The 20,522-nt window shown below is 43.6% G+C and overlaps 2 protein-coding genes across 7 annotated transcripts; both read left to right on the top strand.

The window, feature by feature from the left end:
- The first annotated feature begins 397 nt into the window (after nucleotides 1–397).
- Nucleotides 398–2,851, top strand: LOC119280977 (zealexin A1 synthase-like). The gene is made up of 2 exons (XM_037561643.1): nucleotides 398–1,291; nucleotides 2,219–2,851. The coding sequence occupies exons 1-2, from the start codon at nucleotides 401–403 to the stop codon at nucleotides 2,849–2,851; spliced, it is 1,524 nt and encodes a 507-aa protein (XP_037417540.1). The 5' UTR covers nucleotides 398–400.
- A 3,303-nt stretch (nucleotides 2,852–6,154) lies between these two features.
- On the top strand, nucleotides 6,155–14,771 carry LOC119275152 (disease resistance protein RGA5-like). 6 transcript variants are annotated; one of them, XR_005135524.1, is made up of 3 exons: nucleotides 6,155–7,344; nucleotides 10,462–12,714; nucleotides 14,069–14,771. XR_005135524.1 is itself a non-coding variant. In XM_037555952.1 (2 exons), exons 1-2 carry the CDS (start codon nucleotides 6,551–6,553, stop codon nucleotides 12,533–12,535), a joined length of 2,868 nt encoding a protein of 955 aa, XP_037411849.1. In that variant the 5' UTR covers nucleotides 6,155–6,550; the 3' UTR covers nucleotides 12,536–14,771. The 6 variants fall into 6 exon arrangements, 1 of the variants encoding a protein (XP_037411849.1); XR_005135521.1 differs by having other exon boundaries at nucleotides 12,835–14,771; XR_005135520.1 differs by having other exon boundaries at nucleotides 10,462–12,943.
- The last annotated feature ends 5,751 nt before the right edge of the window (nucleotides 14,772–20,522 follow it).

Genomic DNA, 20,522 nt, shown 5'->3' with positions numbered 1-20,522 from the left:
ATATGTTTTTGCTCGGTGACTATCTCGTCCACAATCTGCATGCATGCGAATTGGACCAAAGTTTGACCCTTAGCGGCCACAAATTACTCCCTTCGTCTCATAATATAGAAGTGTTTTGAGGCTGGTTGTAATGGGGAGTGTCATATATTAGTATCATGCATATGATACTAGTGTGTGATACTATCTCCATAATGCATGGCATTATAAGTTAGTGTAGGAAATGCATACTTATGATACTCCCATTAAGACCAGCTTGACACTAATTTAAGTGATACCAAGGCTAGGATTCTGCCTGTCTCAGATCCAAACGTCCCGGTCCCGGTAATAGTACTTATGATACGCCATGCTTAAGCTGAAAGCCAACGAGGCACTCAATTAACAAGCTGCCTAGCTAGCTGCCATGGAAGCGTGGTTAAGCTTGTGTTTCATAGCCCTGTCCGCGGTACTAGCCCTTTGGTTTCTCAAGCCCTCCAGCGGCGAGAGCAAGCCAGGCAAGCGGCTGCCACCTGGGCCATGGACCCTGCCGATCATCGGCAGCCTCCACCACGTCGTGAGCGTCCTCCCGCACCATACGATGACAGAGCTGTCTCGCCGGTACGGGCCGCTGATGCTCCTTAAGCTGGGCGAGCTCCCCACGGTGGTGGTTTCCAGCGCCGAGGCAGCTGCGCTGGTGATGAAGACGCACGACGTCTCGTTCGCGAACCGGAAGAGCAGCGTGACGCTGGACATCGCCGCCTGTGGCGGCAACGGCATCGTCTTCGCCCCCTACGGCGACCGGTGGCGCCGGATGCGCAAGATCTGCGTCATGGAGCTTCTCAGCTCCAAGTGCGTGAAGCGCATGGAGGGCGTTAGGGCGGAGGAGGTGGGCCACCTCCTCCGCTCCATTGCAGCCTCGAACGGCGCCGTCGTCAACGTCAGCCAGAAGGTGTCGGCGCTCAGCAACTCCGTCGCGTCGCGCGCATTTTTCGGCGGCAAGTTGGCGCAGCAGGACGTGTACCTGCGGGAGTTCCACCAAGTCATGGAGCTGATGGGAGGCTTCTGCCTCGTCGACCTCTTCCCGTCGTCCCGGTTGGTTCGGTGGATGAGCAACGGCGAACGCCGCATGAAGAAGAGCTACGGCAGCATCCGACGCATCATCGGGGACATCATCGACAGGCGCAAGGCTGAGCGGCTCGCCGGTGGCGCCTGCAGCATCGAAGACGAGGGCCTGCTGGACGCGCTGCTCAGGATGCAGGAGGAGGACTCGTTAGCATCACCGCTAACCACAGACGCAATAGGCACCGTCTTATTTGTGAGTATTCTTTTTTTTTTAACTCATAGAGACGGTCATGCTGTTCTGTTCACCTTATGTTTACACTACATTTTTGTTCACCTTCCTCCGATTTGCTGCTATCGGCTGAGATCGAGGCCGAGCTGCGCACCACCCACTTTTTTTTAGGGAACCCACTTAACTTGTTTGGGGGAAACTAACCATACATCTATAAGATGAAATTTACATGTAACACCTTAGTTTGATAAAGTAAGATTGGTCTTTACTTTTGATTTCAACTCGCTAATATTACATTTTCTATCAACATATATGAAAGCAAATAGTTCCACAGATATATAGAGTTTCGGTGACAAATTTAAGTCTTTAATGATCCACAAATACAATCTCCGTTCATAAGTATACGACTCTCTAGAAAGTGTGTAATAAAACCTTTTTTTTAAGATAGTGATATATAAACAAGTATTTGTGTTGGGTGGATAAAAACAATATACTAAGAATTGTTATGTAAAATAGTTCAAAATATGCGTCCCATAATATAAGATCGTTTTGCAAGCTGTTTTAGCTTGCAAAACGATCTTATATTATTGGATGGGGGGAGTATTAGTCAAAGATACATGTTAAAGAAGTGTCAACGTTTAAAATGTCATCTATTTACAAAGAGAAGGAGTATTTCCATATTCTCATTGGTCAAATCCGAGTAAAGAAATCAAAACTAACAAAGAATTGTGTTGATTTGGTAAATGTGCATCACTGTTCCATCTTTATTGAGAATCAACTTGTCTTCCGTAAGTAACTATAGAACCTTTAGTTCGACATAGACTAGACTATGCGTGGTGGAAATTGTTCAAAATACAATCTAGTATGTCCTATGATATATTCGTATCAATATAGTTAATCGCCTCTATTAGCAATATTTCTAATTCTAAGAACCACAACCATCATTTTCAGGACATACTTGGAGCTGCCACGGAAACCACGGGGCTTGTTTTGGCATGGACTATGTCAGAGCTCATGAATAGTCCTGAAGCCATGTCTAAGGCGCAGCTAGAGGTCAGGGGGTTGCTAGGACAAGATAAAGCTATCATTACTAATACCCACCCCCTCGTTGAACTCCACTATATGCAGATGGTCATCAAGGAGGTTCTTAGATTGCATCCGCCAAGTCCTCTTGTGGCCCGTGCAGCTAGAGAAGATTGTCAAATTATGGGCTATGACATTCTTAAAGGCACAACTGTATACGTTAATGTCTACGCAATCTCCCGAGACCCTAAATACTGGGAAAATCCAGGAAGTTTTAAGCCAGAAAGGTTTGAAACTAAAAACATGGATTACAATGGGACATACTTCGAATTCACTCCCTTTGGTGCTGGGCGGCGACAATGTCCCGGGATGTTGTTTAGCTCCGCAATTATGGAGATTGTATTGGCAAACTTTCTTTATCACTTTGACTGGAAGCTTCCCGATGGAGCCGGCCCGGCGTCACTGGACATGTCCGAGAAATTTGGGTTAACTGTGGGCAGAAAGTTTGACCTACAACTCAAAGCCACTCCACAAGTCTGGTCTAATAATATGGAGATCTAGATTATGTGGTGATGCATGTCGACATACGTGTGCCATGAAGCATCACATTGTACCTTTATGCATTAGAATAAGGAAAACACGCTGCATAGAACAACATCTTCTATCTACGTGGTCAAGCATGGATGACCATATTTTGTTCTTTGCCTTTGAAATGTTGAATAAAGCATAAATTTTGCAATAAATAAATTCAATGTACAAATACAAGATTCACACAAAGTTGAGAACATGCATCGCGCACAGTTTTAGAGGGTTGAGGAAGGTCTCTGAAACGTGTTGTGCAAGGAATAGTTGTGTGCGATGTAGGGGTTTATTGCACATGGTTTGTGTTTCTAAACCGTGTGGACCAGAACTATGCCTGAACATGTGCGGTAGGGAGGTCTGGCTCACATGGTCAGAAACAAGGAAACATATGCGACTAGGCGGGCAATACACACGTCGCGGAAAGAATAATTGTGTGCAATGTAGAGGTTTCATTGAACATGCATGGTTTGTGTTTCTAAACCATGCGCAACTGAATGACCATTACAAAATGTTTATTTTCCTATAATTTAGTCCATGCAATAAGAAAATTCGCTAATAATTTGAACGTAATACATATATGAAACATAACATATTTCATATTCATCAAACATATCCAACATAAACTCAAGCACCATATGAACAACACCATATAGTTTCAAAAGCACAAAGCGGTGAATGTCTCGAAGATACTGGTGAAGATTCAGATATCCAAGATCAATAGGAGGGCTAATATGGTGGCTCATGAGATTGCTAAGCTCAGTTTTGATAATAGGTCTGATGGAATTCTTTTCAATTTTGTTCCGCCTTGTGTGGCTAATTTTGTAATGAATGATTGTACGAACATTTTAAGTTAATTAATACATGGTGGGGTGGGTTTTAAAAAAAACGGTAGCACTTCACACTTGAGTACAAAACCATAAATATCATCAACATCTTAAATAGGTAAGAGGCCCATATTGTTTCCTCCTGGATGTGTCCAACCACTTGTGATGATCACCTGCCCCTCATTTTTATACATATTGATGGGGACTTCAAAATCAGCATCATGCTACGGGTGAAATACTTGTAAGTTCCATATCTAATCATGAAGGTAGTGTGAGAGGTTATCCAAAGTGTACTTCAATGAGAAGTGCCAAGAAGGAAAAAAAAAACAGATATTGTTATTTCAATTGTTGTGCATAAGAAATAACTTGGATAGCTAGTTCGTATCATCCTATATTTGACTATTGTCTTGTTTATTGTGCAAACATAAGAGTGGAACAACTTGTCTCCTTCAAATGAGCTTTCTAGTATGTTTACTTCTTGCTTGTCCACGAAGATCTTATTGTCCCATGTACAAAAATGGTTTAACACGATCAATACCCGTGACATTGGGAGAAACATGACGCAGCAAATATTAGATTAGTATCCACATTTGCATAGTAATGTACTATAATCCAAAGGACCAAACATATCCTGATGATAACTCCAATTGTCATACAAAAAATTCGAAACATAAAAAAATGGATGAACAATTTCCTCAAATACATTTGCCGCATCGGTTTCTTGAGCTAGGGCTTGGAGATGGAGGCCGAAGCGGGCAGTGTAGGAGGCGAAGAAGGGGATGATGACGAGGTAGCAGAGGAGGAGATGTGTGGCATAAGACGGCAGTGCCCCTGGGTCGTGGCAGAAGAAGGTGGCGGCGCGGGATCCCAACTTGCCGGCCGTGGGCAAGCACCGGTCGCGGCAGCAATGGGGTGGTGGTGGTGGTAGGGCAGGGGCGTGGGGTGGAAGTTGGTGAAATTTCAGCCAACCAATACAGGAAGGTGATCTTCCCGTAAACCTGCGATGAGAAAAGACCTCTCTTACGAGATCCTCTAAAATTAAGGCCAGTTTGCTGGAACTGTTGGAGAGTTTTTTTGCCTTAACTTCACGTGTTAATTTAGAGATAAGGAAATTCTTGGAGATGCTCTAAGCATCTCTTGCAAATCTGCTAAAATCTGGTACTACAAAATCGTTTTAGGGTTCCCCCGAAAAATGATTTTGCGGGAACGCGAAGGCCACGGCGGAACAAATCCTGTAAATCTCGTGCTGCAAATTTAAAAACATCTTTGTGCTAGGAAATAGTTCATCACAACCATAGTGCATGCATAGAAAATTAAACATCTTTGCCCCACAAACTAAACATAAAGTCGAAGGTCACTTGTCGACGCCAAGGTAGAACTGCACCTCGGACTTGCGAAGCGCGTTAGCGAGGTCGTCCTCCTCCTTGACGGCGGCGAGACGGTCGGCGGCACCTTCTTCTCCGGCCGCCAAAGCCTTCTCCGCGGCGACGAGCTCCGCATCGGCCTCCCGGCAACTCTGGAAATGCGAAAAGAGTTGGTCGTGGAGCTCGTAGTAGCCGGCCCAAGGGCTCCACCCGCAACTCTGGGAGAGTCGGTCGCGGTCGCGTGCTTGCTTCGAGCACCATGGCTCGATGACGAGTTGGCTGGAGCTGCCGGACTCCGCGTCATGCTATGGGAGCTTGCGTGGAGGTGACCCGCCACGCCCGTCATGCCTATCAGCACCACCGGCCATCGTGGAGAAGAAAGAAAAAAAGGTGGAGAAGCGGCATGATTTGTTGCTGGAGTTGGGGAGGTCTAGCGGCGGCGCTGGCGGATTGTGATGGAGGCGATAGGGTTTGCTAACCCTAAAACCCGGCCGACCCCGTACATACATCGGCAGAGGGAAGGATTTGCGGGTTGTCTATAAAAAATTAATAGGTCGGGCTTCACTTAGTGAATCTATTCATACTGGAAAAAACAAAAATCCTACTATCGAAATTTTAAGGGCATGGAGTTTTCATATGATCCGCTACAGATGCTTTGAGGACCGTTCACATTAACACTGATATTCCCCCCAACTCCCCATCCTGGTGTTTTGACCCTTTTGTCAAAGTTAATCAAGATCTGATCTCAGTTTGTAATTTTTTTGAGATCTGACCCTTTTGCTACCGCCATGGCGGTAGGGTGTAACAAGCCTACCGCCAGGGACCTTGATGGTAGGAAACATCCCTACCGCCAAACAGGCTGGCGGTAGGCTGTACAACCTTACCGTCAAGGTATCCGGCGGTAGGCACGAGCACGCACTGTGTTCCGTATTTAGAAAAAAATTACAATAGAACATGCAACCCTACCGCCAGTAAAAAAAAAGGTCAGATCTCGAAATTTCTTCAACGCAGGGTCAGATTTGACCAAGTTTCGCAAAAAGGGTCAAAACGCGAAATTTAGCCCATCCTGGTCGCTAGCGCGGGGCAGGCTGCAACAGAGCGGAGCCACTAATCTGGTGACCTCCGGCGAGCTCGCATCCTTGGACCTCGGTCGCCGATCTGCTCTGCAATCCCTCCTCCGCCCCACGCTGCAACGGAGCGACCATCTCGGTGAACTCCGGCGAGCTCACCTCGCCTCCTTCAGGTTTCAGCACAAGTCATCCATCTGCTCCACGATTCCTTCTCATCCCCACCCCCACCCTCCAATGGAGCCACTGAGCTAACTCGGGTGAGCTCACCTCGCTTTCTGAAGGATCCAGCCTCAATCGTCGATCTGCGCCGCCGCCACTTCTGCCCCCGCGGCTCTCCACCCGCAAGCACGGCGATCTGACCCACCCTACCCCCACCCACCCAGACGCATCGAAGTGCGGCGGCGCACTTGAAGCGAAGAGATGGCGGTGACGATGGCGAGCGTATCCACCGGCGTGATGAACTCCCTCCTCGGGAAGCTCGCCACGCTGATGGGGGATGAGTACCGCAAGATCAAAGGCGTTCGGAACAAGGTAGCGTCCCTTCTGGACGAGTTCAGTAGCATGAGTGCTCTGCTTGTGAAGCTCGCAGGCATGGATGAGCTTGACGTTCAGGCCAGGGAGTGGAGGGACCAAGTCCGGGAGATGTCATACGACATTGAAGACTGCGTCGACGATTTCATGCGTGACCTCGGACAAAAAGGCGCAACCACTGGCTTTCTGAAGAAGACTGCCGAGCGCCTGAAGAAGCTCAGGGTGCGCCATCAGATGGCCAACATGATCCGTAGGATCGAGACTCGTGTAAGTGAAGTGCATGACCGGCGCACGAGGTACAAAATTGATGAGTACGCCCCGTCATCTGGCATTGTCGCTGTCGACCCAAGAGTGATTGCCATCTATGCTGAGGCGGCCGGTCTTGTGGGCATCGATGCTCCAAGAGACGAGCTCATGAAGATGTTGATGGTTGAAGGGAAAGAGCTGAGGGTGGCTTCTATTGTGGGATTCCCTGGTCTTGGAAAAACCACACTTGCAAATGAAGTGTACCGTAAGCTTCAAGGACAATTTGATTGTCATGCATTTGTTTCGGTGTCTCAAAAACCAGATATGCCGAACCTTCTCAGTAATTTGTTACTGAAACTTGCGGGGCAACACTCTTCTCAAATGGGCAAGTTGGACGATACGATCACCGGTATCAGGGAATATCTGTCGAATAAGAGGTAACCGTTCTTGTTTGTGTTTACTATTTTTTTATTACTAAATACGACTAGAAACATCATGATTGGCTCCTAAGAATTGAACCGATTTGATTGGATAGATTTTAAATCCTTCTCTACTAGCATTTGATTAAAAAGATTGCTAAATGTTTCAATTGGAACTGAAACCTATCCAGTTGTGATTATATTTTCTCTGTTTGGGTGTCACATGGAAATGAAGTTCTCATTTCCTAAAACATTGTATTTGGAATTTCATCCTCGCGGTCACACCATACAGTTTTAAGAAAATTAAATTGAATTTTTTGGACATTGGTGAGAACTTTTGGGAGTTTCTTTTGGTGGGCCTAGGGGCAGAACCCTTTTCAGATTAGCCACTTTTGAAAGAACCTTGGCATGGTAGCTTAGTTCATTATTAGACAAAGCCTTCACAAGCATAACAAGTTATTGTCATCATGAATGGAGTTACTACCTAGGTGAGGTCCTAACATTTGCCCATTCACTTAACTTTCTGGAAATGGTTATTCAGTGGTTCAGGTATGCATGGGTTTTGGAGTTCTATATCCAAAAAAATCATTTTTTGCTACTAATATGTTATAGATTGCAAGTAACAGGGGCCACATTGCTTTAAAAGAATTTAGGGCCACAGTGCTTCCATGCAGCACAATAACACATATTTGATTATTACTCCCTCCGTTCCGTATTAGTTGTCCCTGATTTATAAATCAGCGACAACTAATATGGAACGGAGGAGTAGATGAGAATGAAAAAAGAAAGAGATATAGCTTCACATATTTATCATCAACATGAGATGTGTACACTTAGCATACCCACATGTATCCTAATCAAACTGAACTACTCCCAAAGTGCATTTTTGTTGCCTTCTACAGTTTACCACAATTTTAGTCCACAAGTGTGGCAAACTGCAGTAAATTGGTCCCAGCACTTGTGTCAAAGTTTGGCTAAAAAGTAAGTCTATGACAGGTGAGTTACAATCTAGAGAAATGTAGCAAGTGGCATGCCACAATGGTGGTGGCTACAACCAAACTCTTGCTATACTTATGTTCCAAAAGGTTCGGCATGTGTGCTGCAAATCAATTATATGTATCTTTTTGTTAGATAAATGTTGACACATAAAAGAAATTACTCCGGAATATTTCCCTTGACACTTGCAAACATCATGAAGACTCATCTGCAAAATCCAGTGGGAAGAAAACAGGAGAAAAGAGTGCACAGACACATGATTTACACTGCACATATTGTTTGAAAATTCCATGTTTCTGAACTACTAAGGATATATGGTTTGCTAAGTGAAGTACACCCATTTTTTACCCTGATATATGATAAATTACAATCCTAGGAGAAAATTCAGATTGTTTTGGAGCTCGGAAAATGCTCTTGAACATGGGATGTGGTGGCAGCTAGTAACCTAATTCACTTTCTGAGTTTCTACTCCCTCGAGCTTGTGTAGCACACAAGTGAGCAAACAAATGGGATACTCAGTAAAAACCCTGGCAATGTTATGTATCCCTCCAAGGATGGGAAAGGTTTCAGCTACGTCTCAAACCTGACTTTTCCCTTAGTTGACCAGATTCAGGAAATCAGACTCAGTGATCACCTTTCTGCAGGACCATTCAGAGATCACCTTTCTGTAGGACCATTCAGTGGCCAGCTTTGCTCCAGTAGTCCAGTTCGGGACGGTAAGGCTTTTGGTTATCCAAACGCTACTATCCTGTGTGCGTCATACATAAGAAATACACAAGCACCATCTCTAATCACTCCCCTTACCGCACCTTGGTACGCAATCATGTTAGAACGGTTGGCACAGAAATTACCATCCAGAATAATCTATCTGGCTAAGGCATTGATCTGTGACACCTGATAAGCATTCGGTTTTACACAGTCATTACAGTCATGTCTTTGACTGAATGTGTATCAAGTTGCGGTTGGCACAGAAATTACCATCCAGAATAATCTATCTGGCTAAGGCATTGATCTGTGACACCTGATAAGCATTCGGTTTTACAGTCATTACAGTCATGTCTTTGACTGAATGTGTATCAAGTTGATTTTATGTTAGCTTTTGCTGGTGAGAATCTTCCCTTTCATGTTTATTTCATCCATTGAGTCCTTCAGTGAGCTCAACACTTTGCTTAAAAAAATAAAACCCACCACAACAAGTTACATATACTGTCGAACCGTCATTACCTGTTATCTTTTTATTAACTCATCACAAAGGACTGAAAGCAATGTGGTGCCCAGGTGTGATTTATTTATGGTCTCTTTGGATTGAAGAATTTTCATATGAATTGTGTAAAATCCCAATCCATTGGAATTTTTTCTATACAGGTCCTTTGGATCAAAGGAATGATATCTGCTCTGACTCCCTAATTCCATAGGATTTGTAGCAAGAGGTTACTTCATGGGAATTTTCCTTTCTGTCTTGCATGGACCTTATCTCTATTCAAATTCCTGTGGAGCATCCAAAGAGCCATGTTTGCAAATTTCTGTATTCTTATTTATTGTAGGATTTGGCAAGTCATGGTATCTCAATCCTACCTTTTTAGTATTCTTACGTGATTAGAATCATGTATTCTAAAGAGACCCTCAGCTTTTTTGCACTCTAGTACATGTTGCCACGCGATTTGACATGGGCATGCTTTTTTTAAAGGAGACACGTTTTTTGTCTCTGATTGTGGGAAGAGGCGTGCACATTCTGTAATTTACACTTATGCTTCAGATAGATATAGATGAAGCAGGGCTAAAACATATCCTGTTTCCTTAAGCGCAAGCCGACTTAGTTATAATAAGTACTTTTAATAAAATTGCACATTTATTATGACATGTGCAATTATTTCATGGACTATGCAACACACATTTTTTTTTGGTATTTTTGTTGTTGTCTTGAGTAGGGTTCACTCTTTCTGTAGTTTCTTTATTTCTATTTCATCGTTTTTTTGTTCTCTGTTTTAAAAAATATATGAGATGAATAGGCTGGCTGAATGGTTATTTACTGTATTTTAAGATAAATGCAATCAACTTTGGAGGAGATGCTCTTATATAAGCATTGCTTCCAATTTTACTATTGACTAACCTTTTTACTGTCTGTGATTTTATTCACAGGTACTTAATCATAATTGATGATTTATGGGATTCGCTTGCATGGAAGGTTATTAGATGCGCTTTTCCAGAAAACAGTCGTAGCAGTAGAGTGCTAACAACTACAAGGATTTACTCTGTTGCCGCTACTTGTTGCTCTAATAGCAAAGAGTATGTTTATAAGATGAAATCATTGGATGACCAGGACTCAAGAAGACTATTTTTTAGTAGAGTATTTGGTTTTGGAGAACCTTGCCCTGTCATATATGCGGAGCTTTCAACAGATATTTTGAAAAGATGTGGTGGTTTGCCCCTTGCCATTATCAGTATATCAAGCCTTCTTGCAGGTCAATTGAAGCCAATGTGGGAATATGTAAGGAATTCCTTGGGATCCATGTTTGAAGGCAATCCTACTCTAGAAGAAATGAAACAAATATTGGACCTTAGCTACAGAAATCTTCCTCACCATCTAAAGACATGCCTGCTTTATCTTGGTATGTATCCAGAGGATTACGAGATAATGAAGAATGACTTGTCGAGGCAATGGATAGCTGAAGGTTTCGTGAGTTCAATCAATGGGCTAGATGCAGAGGATGTTGCAGGGAGCTACTTCAACGAGCTCATCAACAGAAGCATGATCCAGCCTGTGGAGAAGGACTGTAATGATGAGGTGTTGTCGTGCAGAGTACATGATGTAATGCTTGATCTTATCAGATCCAAAAGCATAGAAGAGAATTTTATTTCTGTAATGGATCACCAACAAATTGTGACAGGGATGAACAAGCAGATCCGTCGAATATCACTCTGCAACGGCGGTGAAGAACGCGGTGTGATGCCGGCAATAACCAGCGAGTCACTATCAAGAGCTCGCTCAGTCGCAGTTTTCAGAACCGTTTTCTGGCCTAGTTTACTGGGGTTCAAGTATGTTCGAGTTCTACACCTTGAATATCCAAAAAGTGGAAGGCTGGATCTTACTGGTATGTGTGGGTTGTTTCTACTAAGATATGTAAAGATAGCCTGTGATTACAATACAAGTTTGCAGCTACCTAGTCAAATCGGGGAGCTAAGGCAATTGGAGACTTTTGATTTACAGTGGTCACCGCTGGTGAGCATTCCACCAGATATCATTGGTTTGCCCCGGTTGTCGCATTTGGTTGTCCCAAAATGTACTTTGTTGCCTGATGGGATTGGCAGCTTGAAGTCACTGCGCACTCTACATGGGTTTGATGTATCAGAAAACTCGATAAACAACATCGAGTGCCTTGGTGAGCTGAACAACATGAGAGATCTTGATCTCTATTGGTCAAGGACGGAGACCTTGGGGGAAGCAGAGAATCGCATGGATGCCTTGCGTTCTTCCCTCGAAAGGCTTTCACATTCCAGCAACCTAAAGAATCTTGTTCTGCAGAATCTTTCTTCGACGCTGCTGGTTGGTTGGAGCACACTGTCCTCTCCACCTCGCCATCTCCAGAAGCTTGATCTGTTTGGTTGTGTGTTTTCAAGGGTCCCCAAGTGGATATGTCAACTGAGCGACCTCCACTGGTTGGTTCTTAGGGTTGAGAAGGTGGTCTCTTCCAAGGACGATGGTGATGTCGATATTCTTGCACGGTTGCCCTCTCTTATCCACCTCGAGTTGCAGATCGAAAAATGCCCAGAAGAAAGGGTCATCATCACCGGCAGCGGCACGGCGTTCCAAACTCTCAAGCACCTGAAGTTCTCTTGCCCTAAGCTGCTGCTGGCCTTTGAAGCAGGAGCCGTGCCCAGGCTCCAGCGACTCGAGCTGCGGTTCAGTATAAAGGGATGGCAACAAGGCAGCAGTGCGTGCCTGCCCGCTGGCATCGAGCACCTGCCACCTGGCTTCAGAGAAGTCAGTCCAATGCAGTTTGACCACTTCAGAGAGAGGCTCAATAGACGCGATGCAGCTGCTGCGAAGTCTGCACTGAGGAACGCTTTTGCATGTGTAGGAATAACAATGGTGAGAATCAGTGGAGGGGACGCTGTTCTGAAAGCCACAACCGCTTGTTCCACTAATAACACTGTACCAGATGAGCTCGCTATCCTCGGAGCAACAACAGAAATCAGTGACTATTCAAGCTGAAGACAAAGAGGAGCTGTGGAGATGCTGGGGGTTATGTCTGAGTTGCTCCTACTTAATTTCTGGTTGAACCCATTCTTCCTTGACATATGATCCATGCCGCCTTTAGTTCAGTCTATTAGCTCTTTATGTTTCCCCAAATCCTCAATGTCCGTGAAACAGTTTGATGATCACCTCACCAGGTCTGAGCTTATACTTTTTGGCTACCCTTAATGTTGCTATTAGCCTATTACGTTATTCGTTTTATCTCTGTTGCCTTCCATTAGCATATGTTGTACTACTAAGATCATCTCTATGTGCAGTTCGCGTAACTAACAATGGGTATTATTAGTTCGGACAAAATACTCACAACCGTACTTTGTAGTGTTACTGCTGTTTGTACCGAGCCACTGATTGATGTTTCATTTCAAGGTTCCATCCTCTTCTCTTGCCCTTCAATATTTTTCAGTACTATACTTCATTCAACTCTGGTGCTTAAGCTGTGGATATTTGCATTTATATGCGATCTCCTGTAATCATGAATACGTGTGATATATATGCAATAGGTAAACAAGCATGTGGTTGTTACTTTCTCAAATGATGATGTATTGCTGTGGTTGTTACTCTCTCCCCTGTAATCAAGTGTAGTGTTGCATTTTGGATGATCAATCAGTTAAATATAGCATTGCTTAAAACCTTGAAAATGATGATGCACTCCACCATGATTTTCAGCAGTAACTTTTCTATAGCAATCTGACTATAAGAGTAATAGTTATTCAAATGTTTGTGTCAGTCAATTTGTATTGTTTATTTTCCTGTTGCAGTATATCTTGTGCAAAGTAATTTGACACAATCTTTTGGTCTTTGCACCTGGGCTGAATCAAAATGACTATATGCAGTGAATATTAGTAGATCATATACTACAGCCTGAACATGTCTATAATTAATCCAACAGATAAGTTTTAGTTGGCTCAACTAGAAAGATGCGTAGAATACCATTATCATTGTGTTTAACGATGCGGATACAGCTGACCACCATTTCTTGGTGGTGTTTGCCTTGTAAAAGTTTGCCTTCGGCAAAGAATAGATAATCGGTGCGACGGTCAAAACCATCAACTCCTTTGGTCTCTGTACTGAAATTGTAATGGATGTACCTCTCGTTCTCAGAAATAAAAAATTGATTGCACAAAAGATCTTTGAGTTCATATGCAAGATCCTACAACAAGAAGCATGGATCGGGTGAGCAACCTTTGCATGAGTAAGACAAAAACATATGGTGCAGCCCCCTGAAAGATTGTGATCCTCGTTATACTGATCCACTAAAGCTTGAACCATTAGGCGCTCTGGTTCGTGGCTTTTGTCAAATGCTAGGGGTTCATTGTACCATCAGGGCAGTAGAGAGATAGCCGTATAACACGATCCATTGGAGAAAGCTTGTCTAGTGACTCGTTGCGCCTGGTTAATTAATTAAATATATGATTAGTACATTGTATGTCGTAAAGAAACAGTCAACGTATCATGGTTCTATCATAAAACTTACATTTTCGGATCCTTCAGGTCCTCGAGGTGGCGGTCAATAGCATCTTCAGCTTCTTGCAGGCTCTTGAACGGCCCATCCAGACCAGGATACGCGTGGAAAGAACCTAAAAGGTCCGTCCTAATGTAAAAGGTGAAGTACCAAAAGTTACGTTTTATGACCAAGAAGCTATTGGATGTGGATATGGCAAGGGATTGGCAGTGGGAGATGGTTCCTGCAGTTTTGTAGTGAGCTGGAACTTGCTCAAGGACAAGACATCCATCCGGTTGTTGCGTCGTCTGCACGGGTGGAGGAGAAGGAGAACACCTGAATCAAGTACAACAGTTGAGCATGCTCGAAGGCTCGGTGAGTAGAGATCCAAGAGGAATTACATTTTTACCATAAAGATGAAGTAATGATACATGTTTTCATTATGCTACGAAAAACAAAAGCTGGAAGATTTTTACCGGCCGAGAACGGTGCCCTGAGCTATTGGATGTTGATAGGGCAAGGGATTTGCAGTGACAGCCGGCTCCTTTGGTGTTCTAGTGAGCAGGAACTTGCTCAAGCATGAGGCATCCGACGGGGAGCACCTGAATCAAGTGGAACAGTTAAGCGGGCTGGATGAGCAGATCCAAGAGCAATTATCATTAAAATGAGTTAACAATAATACATGTTACCAATGTTATGACCCAGAAGCAATGAGTTTAAATTTCTTTTGATGCTGTAATGTTGGTTATATCAGTACATGCCCTTCTTTTTCATGTCTATTAAGATAGAGCAGAATTTACTGGTGTATGCACTGCAGTCTTTAGGGGACAGGTCCAACAGAGAGGTTAATCTCTTTGACAGCTTTACATTATCAAGTACAAGTATGATCTAAAAAATCTGCTGCCATCCAGAAATCCGAGTGAAGCAGATGCGAGTCTATCAAACGGAGAGCCCTGAGCGATCGGTAAAAAAAAGAAAAAGCAATTCGATGCAAACTTTGAATGGACCTGCACGGTGTAGTTGAAACTGTCAAATTCAGATAGATGGCATCAAAATGCAAAACCCCTCTCTTTCCCAGAAGAGAAAAGTAGGTGTAGAATAGGATGAACTCACGACGGGAACATTTATGAAGTTGCGCCCGTGAAATCTGCCCATGACAGGCACAAAAGTACTTGTTCTTCCGTAGAAAAAAGAAGAAAAAAAACAGCTCAAAAGTTCAATCGGTTGGCTGGACCTATGTGAAGCGAGCAGAAAGGTCGGACTGTGAGCCATCACACTATATAATACTCCCTCCGTCCTAAAATAAGTGTCTTGAGCTTAGTACAAATTTGTACTAGAGCTAGTATAAAATTGAGGCACTTATTTTGAGACGGAGGGAGTAGCAACTACGGTTCGACGTGCACTTGTTGCTACTGCAATGCTATATATGCATGCATGCCCATTGTTTACCTGAAGGTGCCTTTCTTCAGGATGGCTTACGGTTCTGTGCTTCAGCTCTCCACGGTTTGTTGTGAGCTCATCCAATATTTCAGAGTCGTCTCTGCTGTCGCAGCTTCCTGAATTTGAGCCATCTTCACTATGGTAAATCAGAATTTGGAGCTAAAATGCAGTCAGGTCTCAGGATAGATGGAGAGGGGAATATCTTCAGTCTTTTCCGTAAGGCAGGGGGGGCAGTGCCCCCCCTCAACACATTATCTGACGGAATGACTTTAGATGCACGTACCATAAATCCAAGCACCAAAATGTCATAATGGTAGGCCGAAGGCTTCTTCAAATTAAACTCAACTCCTTTTGCTGAGCCAACTCTCTATCACATCGCCAGTTGAAAGGATGTCGTTGATTTGAAGAAGTGTGGTGTAACATGGGGGTTCGGTTTGCACTAAATTATACTAGTAGATTAAACAAAATACAGGGAGCAACAGAAAACGTGTGACCAACCTATGCCATACAGCCATGACCTTGCACGCCTAGTCTTCAGTACAGTGTACAGCAAACCAATGGAAAATATAGAGCATAATTGGTTTGATGCCAAAAATTGGCATGCCAACATTTGGCAAATGCCAAATTTTGTCCAGTGATTGGTTGGCTACCATGTTTCCTTGCCAACCTCACAAAAAGTTGCCAACTATTGGCAACTTTTGATATTGCCAATTGTTGGCTTGCCAAGTATTGGCAATGCCAAATGTTGGCATCAAACCAATTATGCTCTACACCAAGTAGGCCATTGACATAATACGGCGGAAGGGGGGAGGATGAAGCGAGAGCGGACATACGGAGGGCCAGGTAAGGCCGAGCGACGGCAGGGCGTGCTGTCGCCGGAAAGGCCAGGCTTCTCCATTGCCACCCTCGAGAATCCAACTGCTGATCGGACGAGTCTTCTTCACGGACGAGTCTTCTCCATTGCTACCAGTGCGTCGGCGGATCTGAACGTTCGTGTGACAGGAAGAGGCTCATCGCGATCTGTTTGTGTACGCAGGATCGGTCGGCCGGTTCCGAACCGTACCATATCTGTACTCCTCCTTAAGATTCCATGTTTCACTTTCCTTCTTGCCATCCTTCGTTCAACCTTCTCCATGGAATAAAATTGTATGGGACGGGGCCTCATAGTCTCCCGCGTGAGGCCCCTCTCCAGATTTTAACATGTCACCCTTTGCACACATCTCAAAGCTACTTAAAATTCCCTAATCGCAAGATACGTGTCTGAGAAAAGGTATAGCAGTATCGACCCAGAAATTTCCATCTAAGAAAGGAAGCTAGCGATCATCTCCCCCGCCTCTACGACCACTCTCTGCACAGGATCGCCGGGGATGACGAGCTGCTCACGGAAGCGGCGGCGATGTACACTGCAACGGTTTCCCCACTACCACGCTCGCCACCCGAGAACGCCGGCCTGATGGAGAGCAGGAAGCGTTTGCCGTCCAACCCACCATCGCAACGGGGGCCCCGGCCGAGAGCCAAACATCTCCCCATCGCTGAACGCCAGAAAATGTTGGCAGATTTGTGGTCATGGTGTCATTCAGAGATGTTAAAATTCAGAGAACTATATGTGATTACAATACCTCTGTATTGTAGGTTTTCAACATTCAGAAATTTTGCCGCATTACAATTGATGTTGGGCTACTCCAAAAAATTTGTGGTACGTAACATGCCATTTGTATAGCAATATATTTACGTAAGTGAATGGAATTCCAGTGTCAACCTTGAGACTGATGAATGAATACAAATTCAGACTGAATGTTAACAATGATAGGTTTGTGGTCATGGAGACCGTGGACATCATCACGACGGGGAGCACACGCAGGGAGAGGTCGCGACGGCGCCGCCGCTTCCGTGAGGGACGACGAGCCCGTCATGGTGAGCGGAGCATGGAGAGGTAGCCATGGGGGCCAGGTCGCGGCGACGGCGCCTCGACGTCTGGAGCGGCGGAGACTGGGCGAGATGATCGCTATCTCTGGTTTGTTAGATGGAAAGTATTGATTCGATTGATTGATTGTGTATTGTATCCATACTGCTGTCCCTAGACTTAAATACGTATCAGTTGATTAGGGATTTTAAAATCTGAAGAGGGGCCTCAGGCGGGGGTCTATGAGGCCCCGTCCCATACAATTTTCTTCCGATAATTAATCATTTTAATTTACTTATCTTCTGAACCAATTTCGTTTTAATTTACATACAAACTTCTCATCAAAATAGAAGGTGAATCACAAGCAGAATTTGGTAAACACTAGCAAAAGGGCCCATGCGTTGCAACGGGAGAAAAAATTTATAATCTCTCGTGGTTGTGATCACATTTTGCTGCATCACCGAGATATACTATCACTCTTAATTTCTGCAATCAAGAACCTTTTTTTTAAACTCGTGAACATATTTGAAATCATGAACATTTTTCCAGTTCATGAACACTTTTACACTTTTGCCAAAATCAAAAACATTTTTTAATTCATTAACATTTTACGATATTTATAAATATTTTTAGAAAACTTGTGAACTTTTTTTAAACAGTTTTCTTGGACCAGCGAGCATTTCTAGAATGGGCGAACATTGTTTTGGAAATTGGTGGAACAGTTTTTGAAATTCAAGAACATTTTTTTGATTTAACAAACATTTTTTTAAATGCATGATCATTTTTTGAATTGGCGAACATTTTATGAATGATTAAACTATTTTGTAAGTCACGAACAACTTTTGAATTTTTACGATATTTTTCCATTCATGAACAATTTTTGAATTGGTGCAACTTTGTTCAATTTCATTACCATTTTTTAATACACGAAATTTTCAAAAAATCATGATTTTTTTTCAACTACCCAGACATTTGATTTTGATATTTCGAACATTTTTTGAATAAGTAAAACTTTTTTATAAAATCACGAATATCTTTTGAATCCACAAATATTTTATGATTTATTAGATATTTTATTTGAATATTTTTCTATAATTCATGAACATTTTATGATTTAACAAACATTTTTTGAAATGCATGATCACTTTTTGACAGTGAATATTTAATGAATGCATAAACTATTTTGTAAGTCACAATCAGTTCTTGAGTTTTTAGGATATTTTTTCATTCATGAACATTTTTTGAATTGGCAAAATATTGTTCAATTTCATTAATAGTTTTTACACACAACTTTTTAAAGAAATCATGAACATTTTTTCCCAAACATTTTTTTCAAAATTTCGAACACTTTTTGAATAAGATTTTTTTATAAAATAGCAAACATTTTTTAATCTTAAAATTTTTATGATTTATTAAATAATCTATTTCAAAATTTCATTTTTTTTAATTTAAAAATGAAGTCTCAAATTATTTAAAGTAGGAAAAACGAAAAGGGAAAAGATAAAAAGATAAAAATTTTCATCTAGCGTACTGTACATGAAACCCTCGCATGTCGTGTTACGCTTGCTAATAGACACATGAAAGTATCGTCCACTTGCCCATTGTGCTCGAATAGGGCAGAAGATACAAAACATGTCTTATTTATGTCTAAGAAGGCAAAAGAGGTGTGTGGCAAGTTAGGATTGCAAGAGGTGATCAATAAAGCTTCTGTTGTTGATCATGCGGGGGAGGCGGTATTGGAATTCTTACTTCTTATGCCTGATCAAGATTTAGCGACGATGGGTTCTCAAAATGTACGTGAATTGATCGCTATTAGAGCTTGGTATTTATGGTGGGACAGACGTAAACTAGTTCATGAAGTAAAGTCTCAAGATGCGTAACAAACTTCCATGGGTGCCTGCACTATAACAGAACAAACTTCCATGGGTGCCCGCGCTATAACGGCAAATTATGTTAATGCATATTCACCTAAGGCTACTAGTAAAACAAGAGGATGGAGCGGACCTCCTGCAGGTTTTTTTAAGCTGAATATTGATACTTCTTTCGATCATGATTTACTTAGGGACACAGCTGGGGCAATCCTCTGAGATGATAAAGGAAGATTCATTGTCAGTGCAAATTGAAGGATTGATGGGTGTGTAGATGTGTTAACAGCAGAAGCTTTGGCTCTAAGGTTCGACATGTTCCTTGCATAAAAGGCAGATTGCAATCGTCTTGTCGTTAACTCTTAACAATATGGAGGTGATTGACACAATGAAAAATGCAGGACATTCTGCGGGAGCAGCGGCAGCGGTGTTCGATGATTGTTATTTCATAGCTTGTGATTTTCCCTTTTTTTAGAAATGGAGGACCCCGAGCCTCTGCATCTGGACGATGCATGCAGCCACTTTATTAATTATTCACATAAAGACCTTACAAAGTTATACAACAGTAAGACTAAAGCCACCGTCTAGACAACATCTGTCTCTACTCCTATCCAGTTGATGTAGAGATGTTGATAGTCTAGGCCTAATACCAAACAGACCTCGCAGCCAAACCTAACATATAAGACCTGAGGTCCCAATCAGGACGTCTGCCGGGTATGAGGCCGCCACAGCCACCTGCCACCAATCCATCTTCAGAGTTGTACTGTTGCATCTACCGTGCCAGGTCTCTCTGTCATCGACGCCACCACGACGCCAGACAGCGTCGTCCTCTTGCGCGAGTCCATCCACACACGCCCCATCGTCGAAACTCCGCAGCGCCATGCCGCCAGGATCCGTCACCGGCCTTGCGGTAGATGAAACACCGCTCCTCCTTGTCCCCTCCAGCCAGCTCCTGCTCCAAATGATGCCCTCAGGAGGGAGCGCGCCATCGAAGGCGCTGTCATCGTCTGATCCGGTAGACCCAGATCTAGGGTTTCCCCCGGAACATCCCGATCATGTTGACGCGGTTTGCAACGACGATGCCTCAACAGGGGGCGTCGGAGACGCCGTCATCGTCCGACATGATCGAAGTCGGCGCGATTTTCACCGAAAGTAGCGCCACCACGATCTCGCCACTGACTCGATCCGAGCACATCCTCGCCATGTAGATGTATGGTGTCATCGGAAAGCCGGTTGAGGACCTCTGGCCGCCTCACCTGGCCCCATCACGCGCCGCCGGCCAGCCATGGCCGAACC

The sequence above is a fragment of the Triticum dicoccoides genome, chromosome 3B (genome assembly GCF_002162155.2).
Source record: "Triticum dicoccoides isolate Atlit2015 ecotype Zavitan chromosome 3B, WEW_v2.0, whole genome shotgun sequence".
NCBI classification, from domain to species: domain Eukaryota; kingdom Viridiplantae; phylum Streptophyta; class Magnoliopsida; order Poales; family Poaceae; genus Triticum; species Triticum dicoccoides.
Note: the sequence above shows the minus strand (reverse complement) of the source record. Positions and strands in the feature narration are given on the sequence as shown.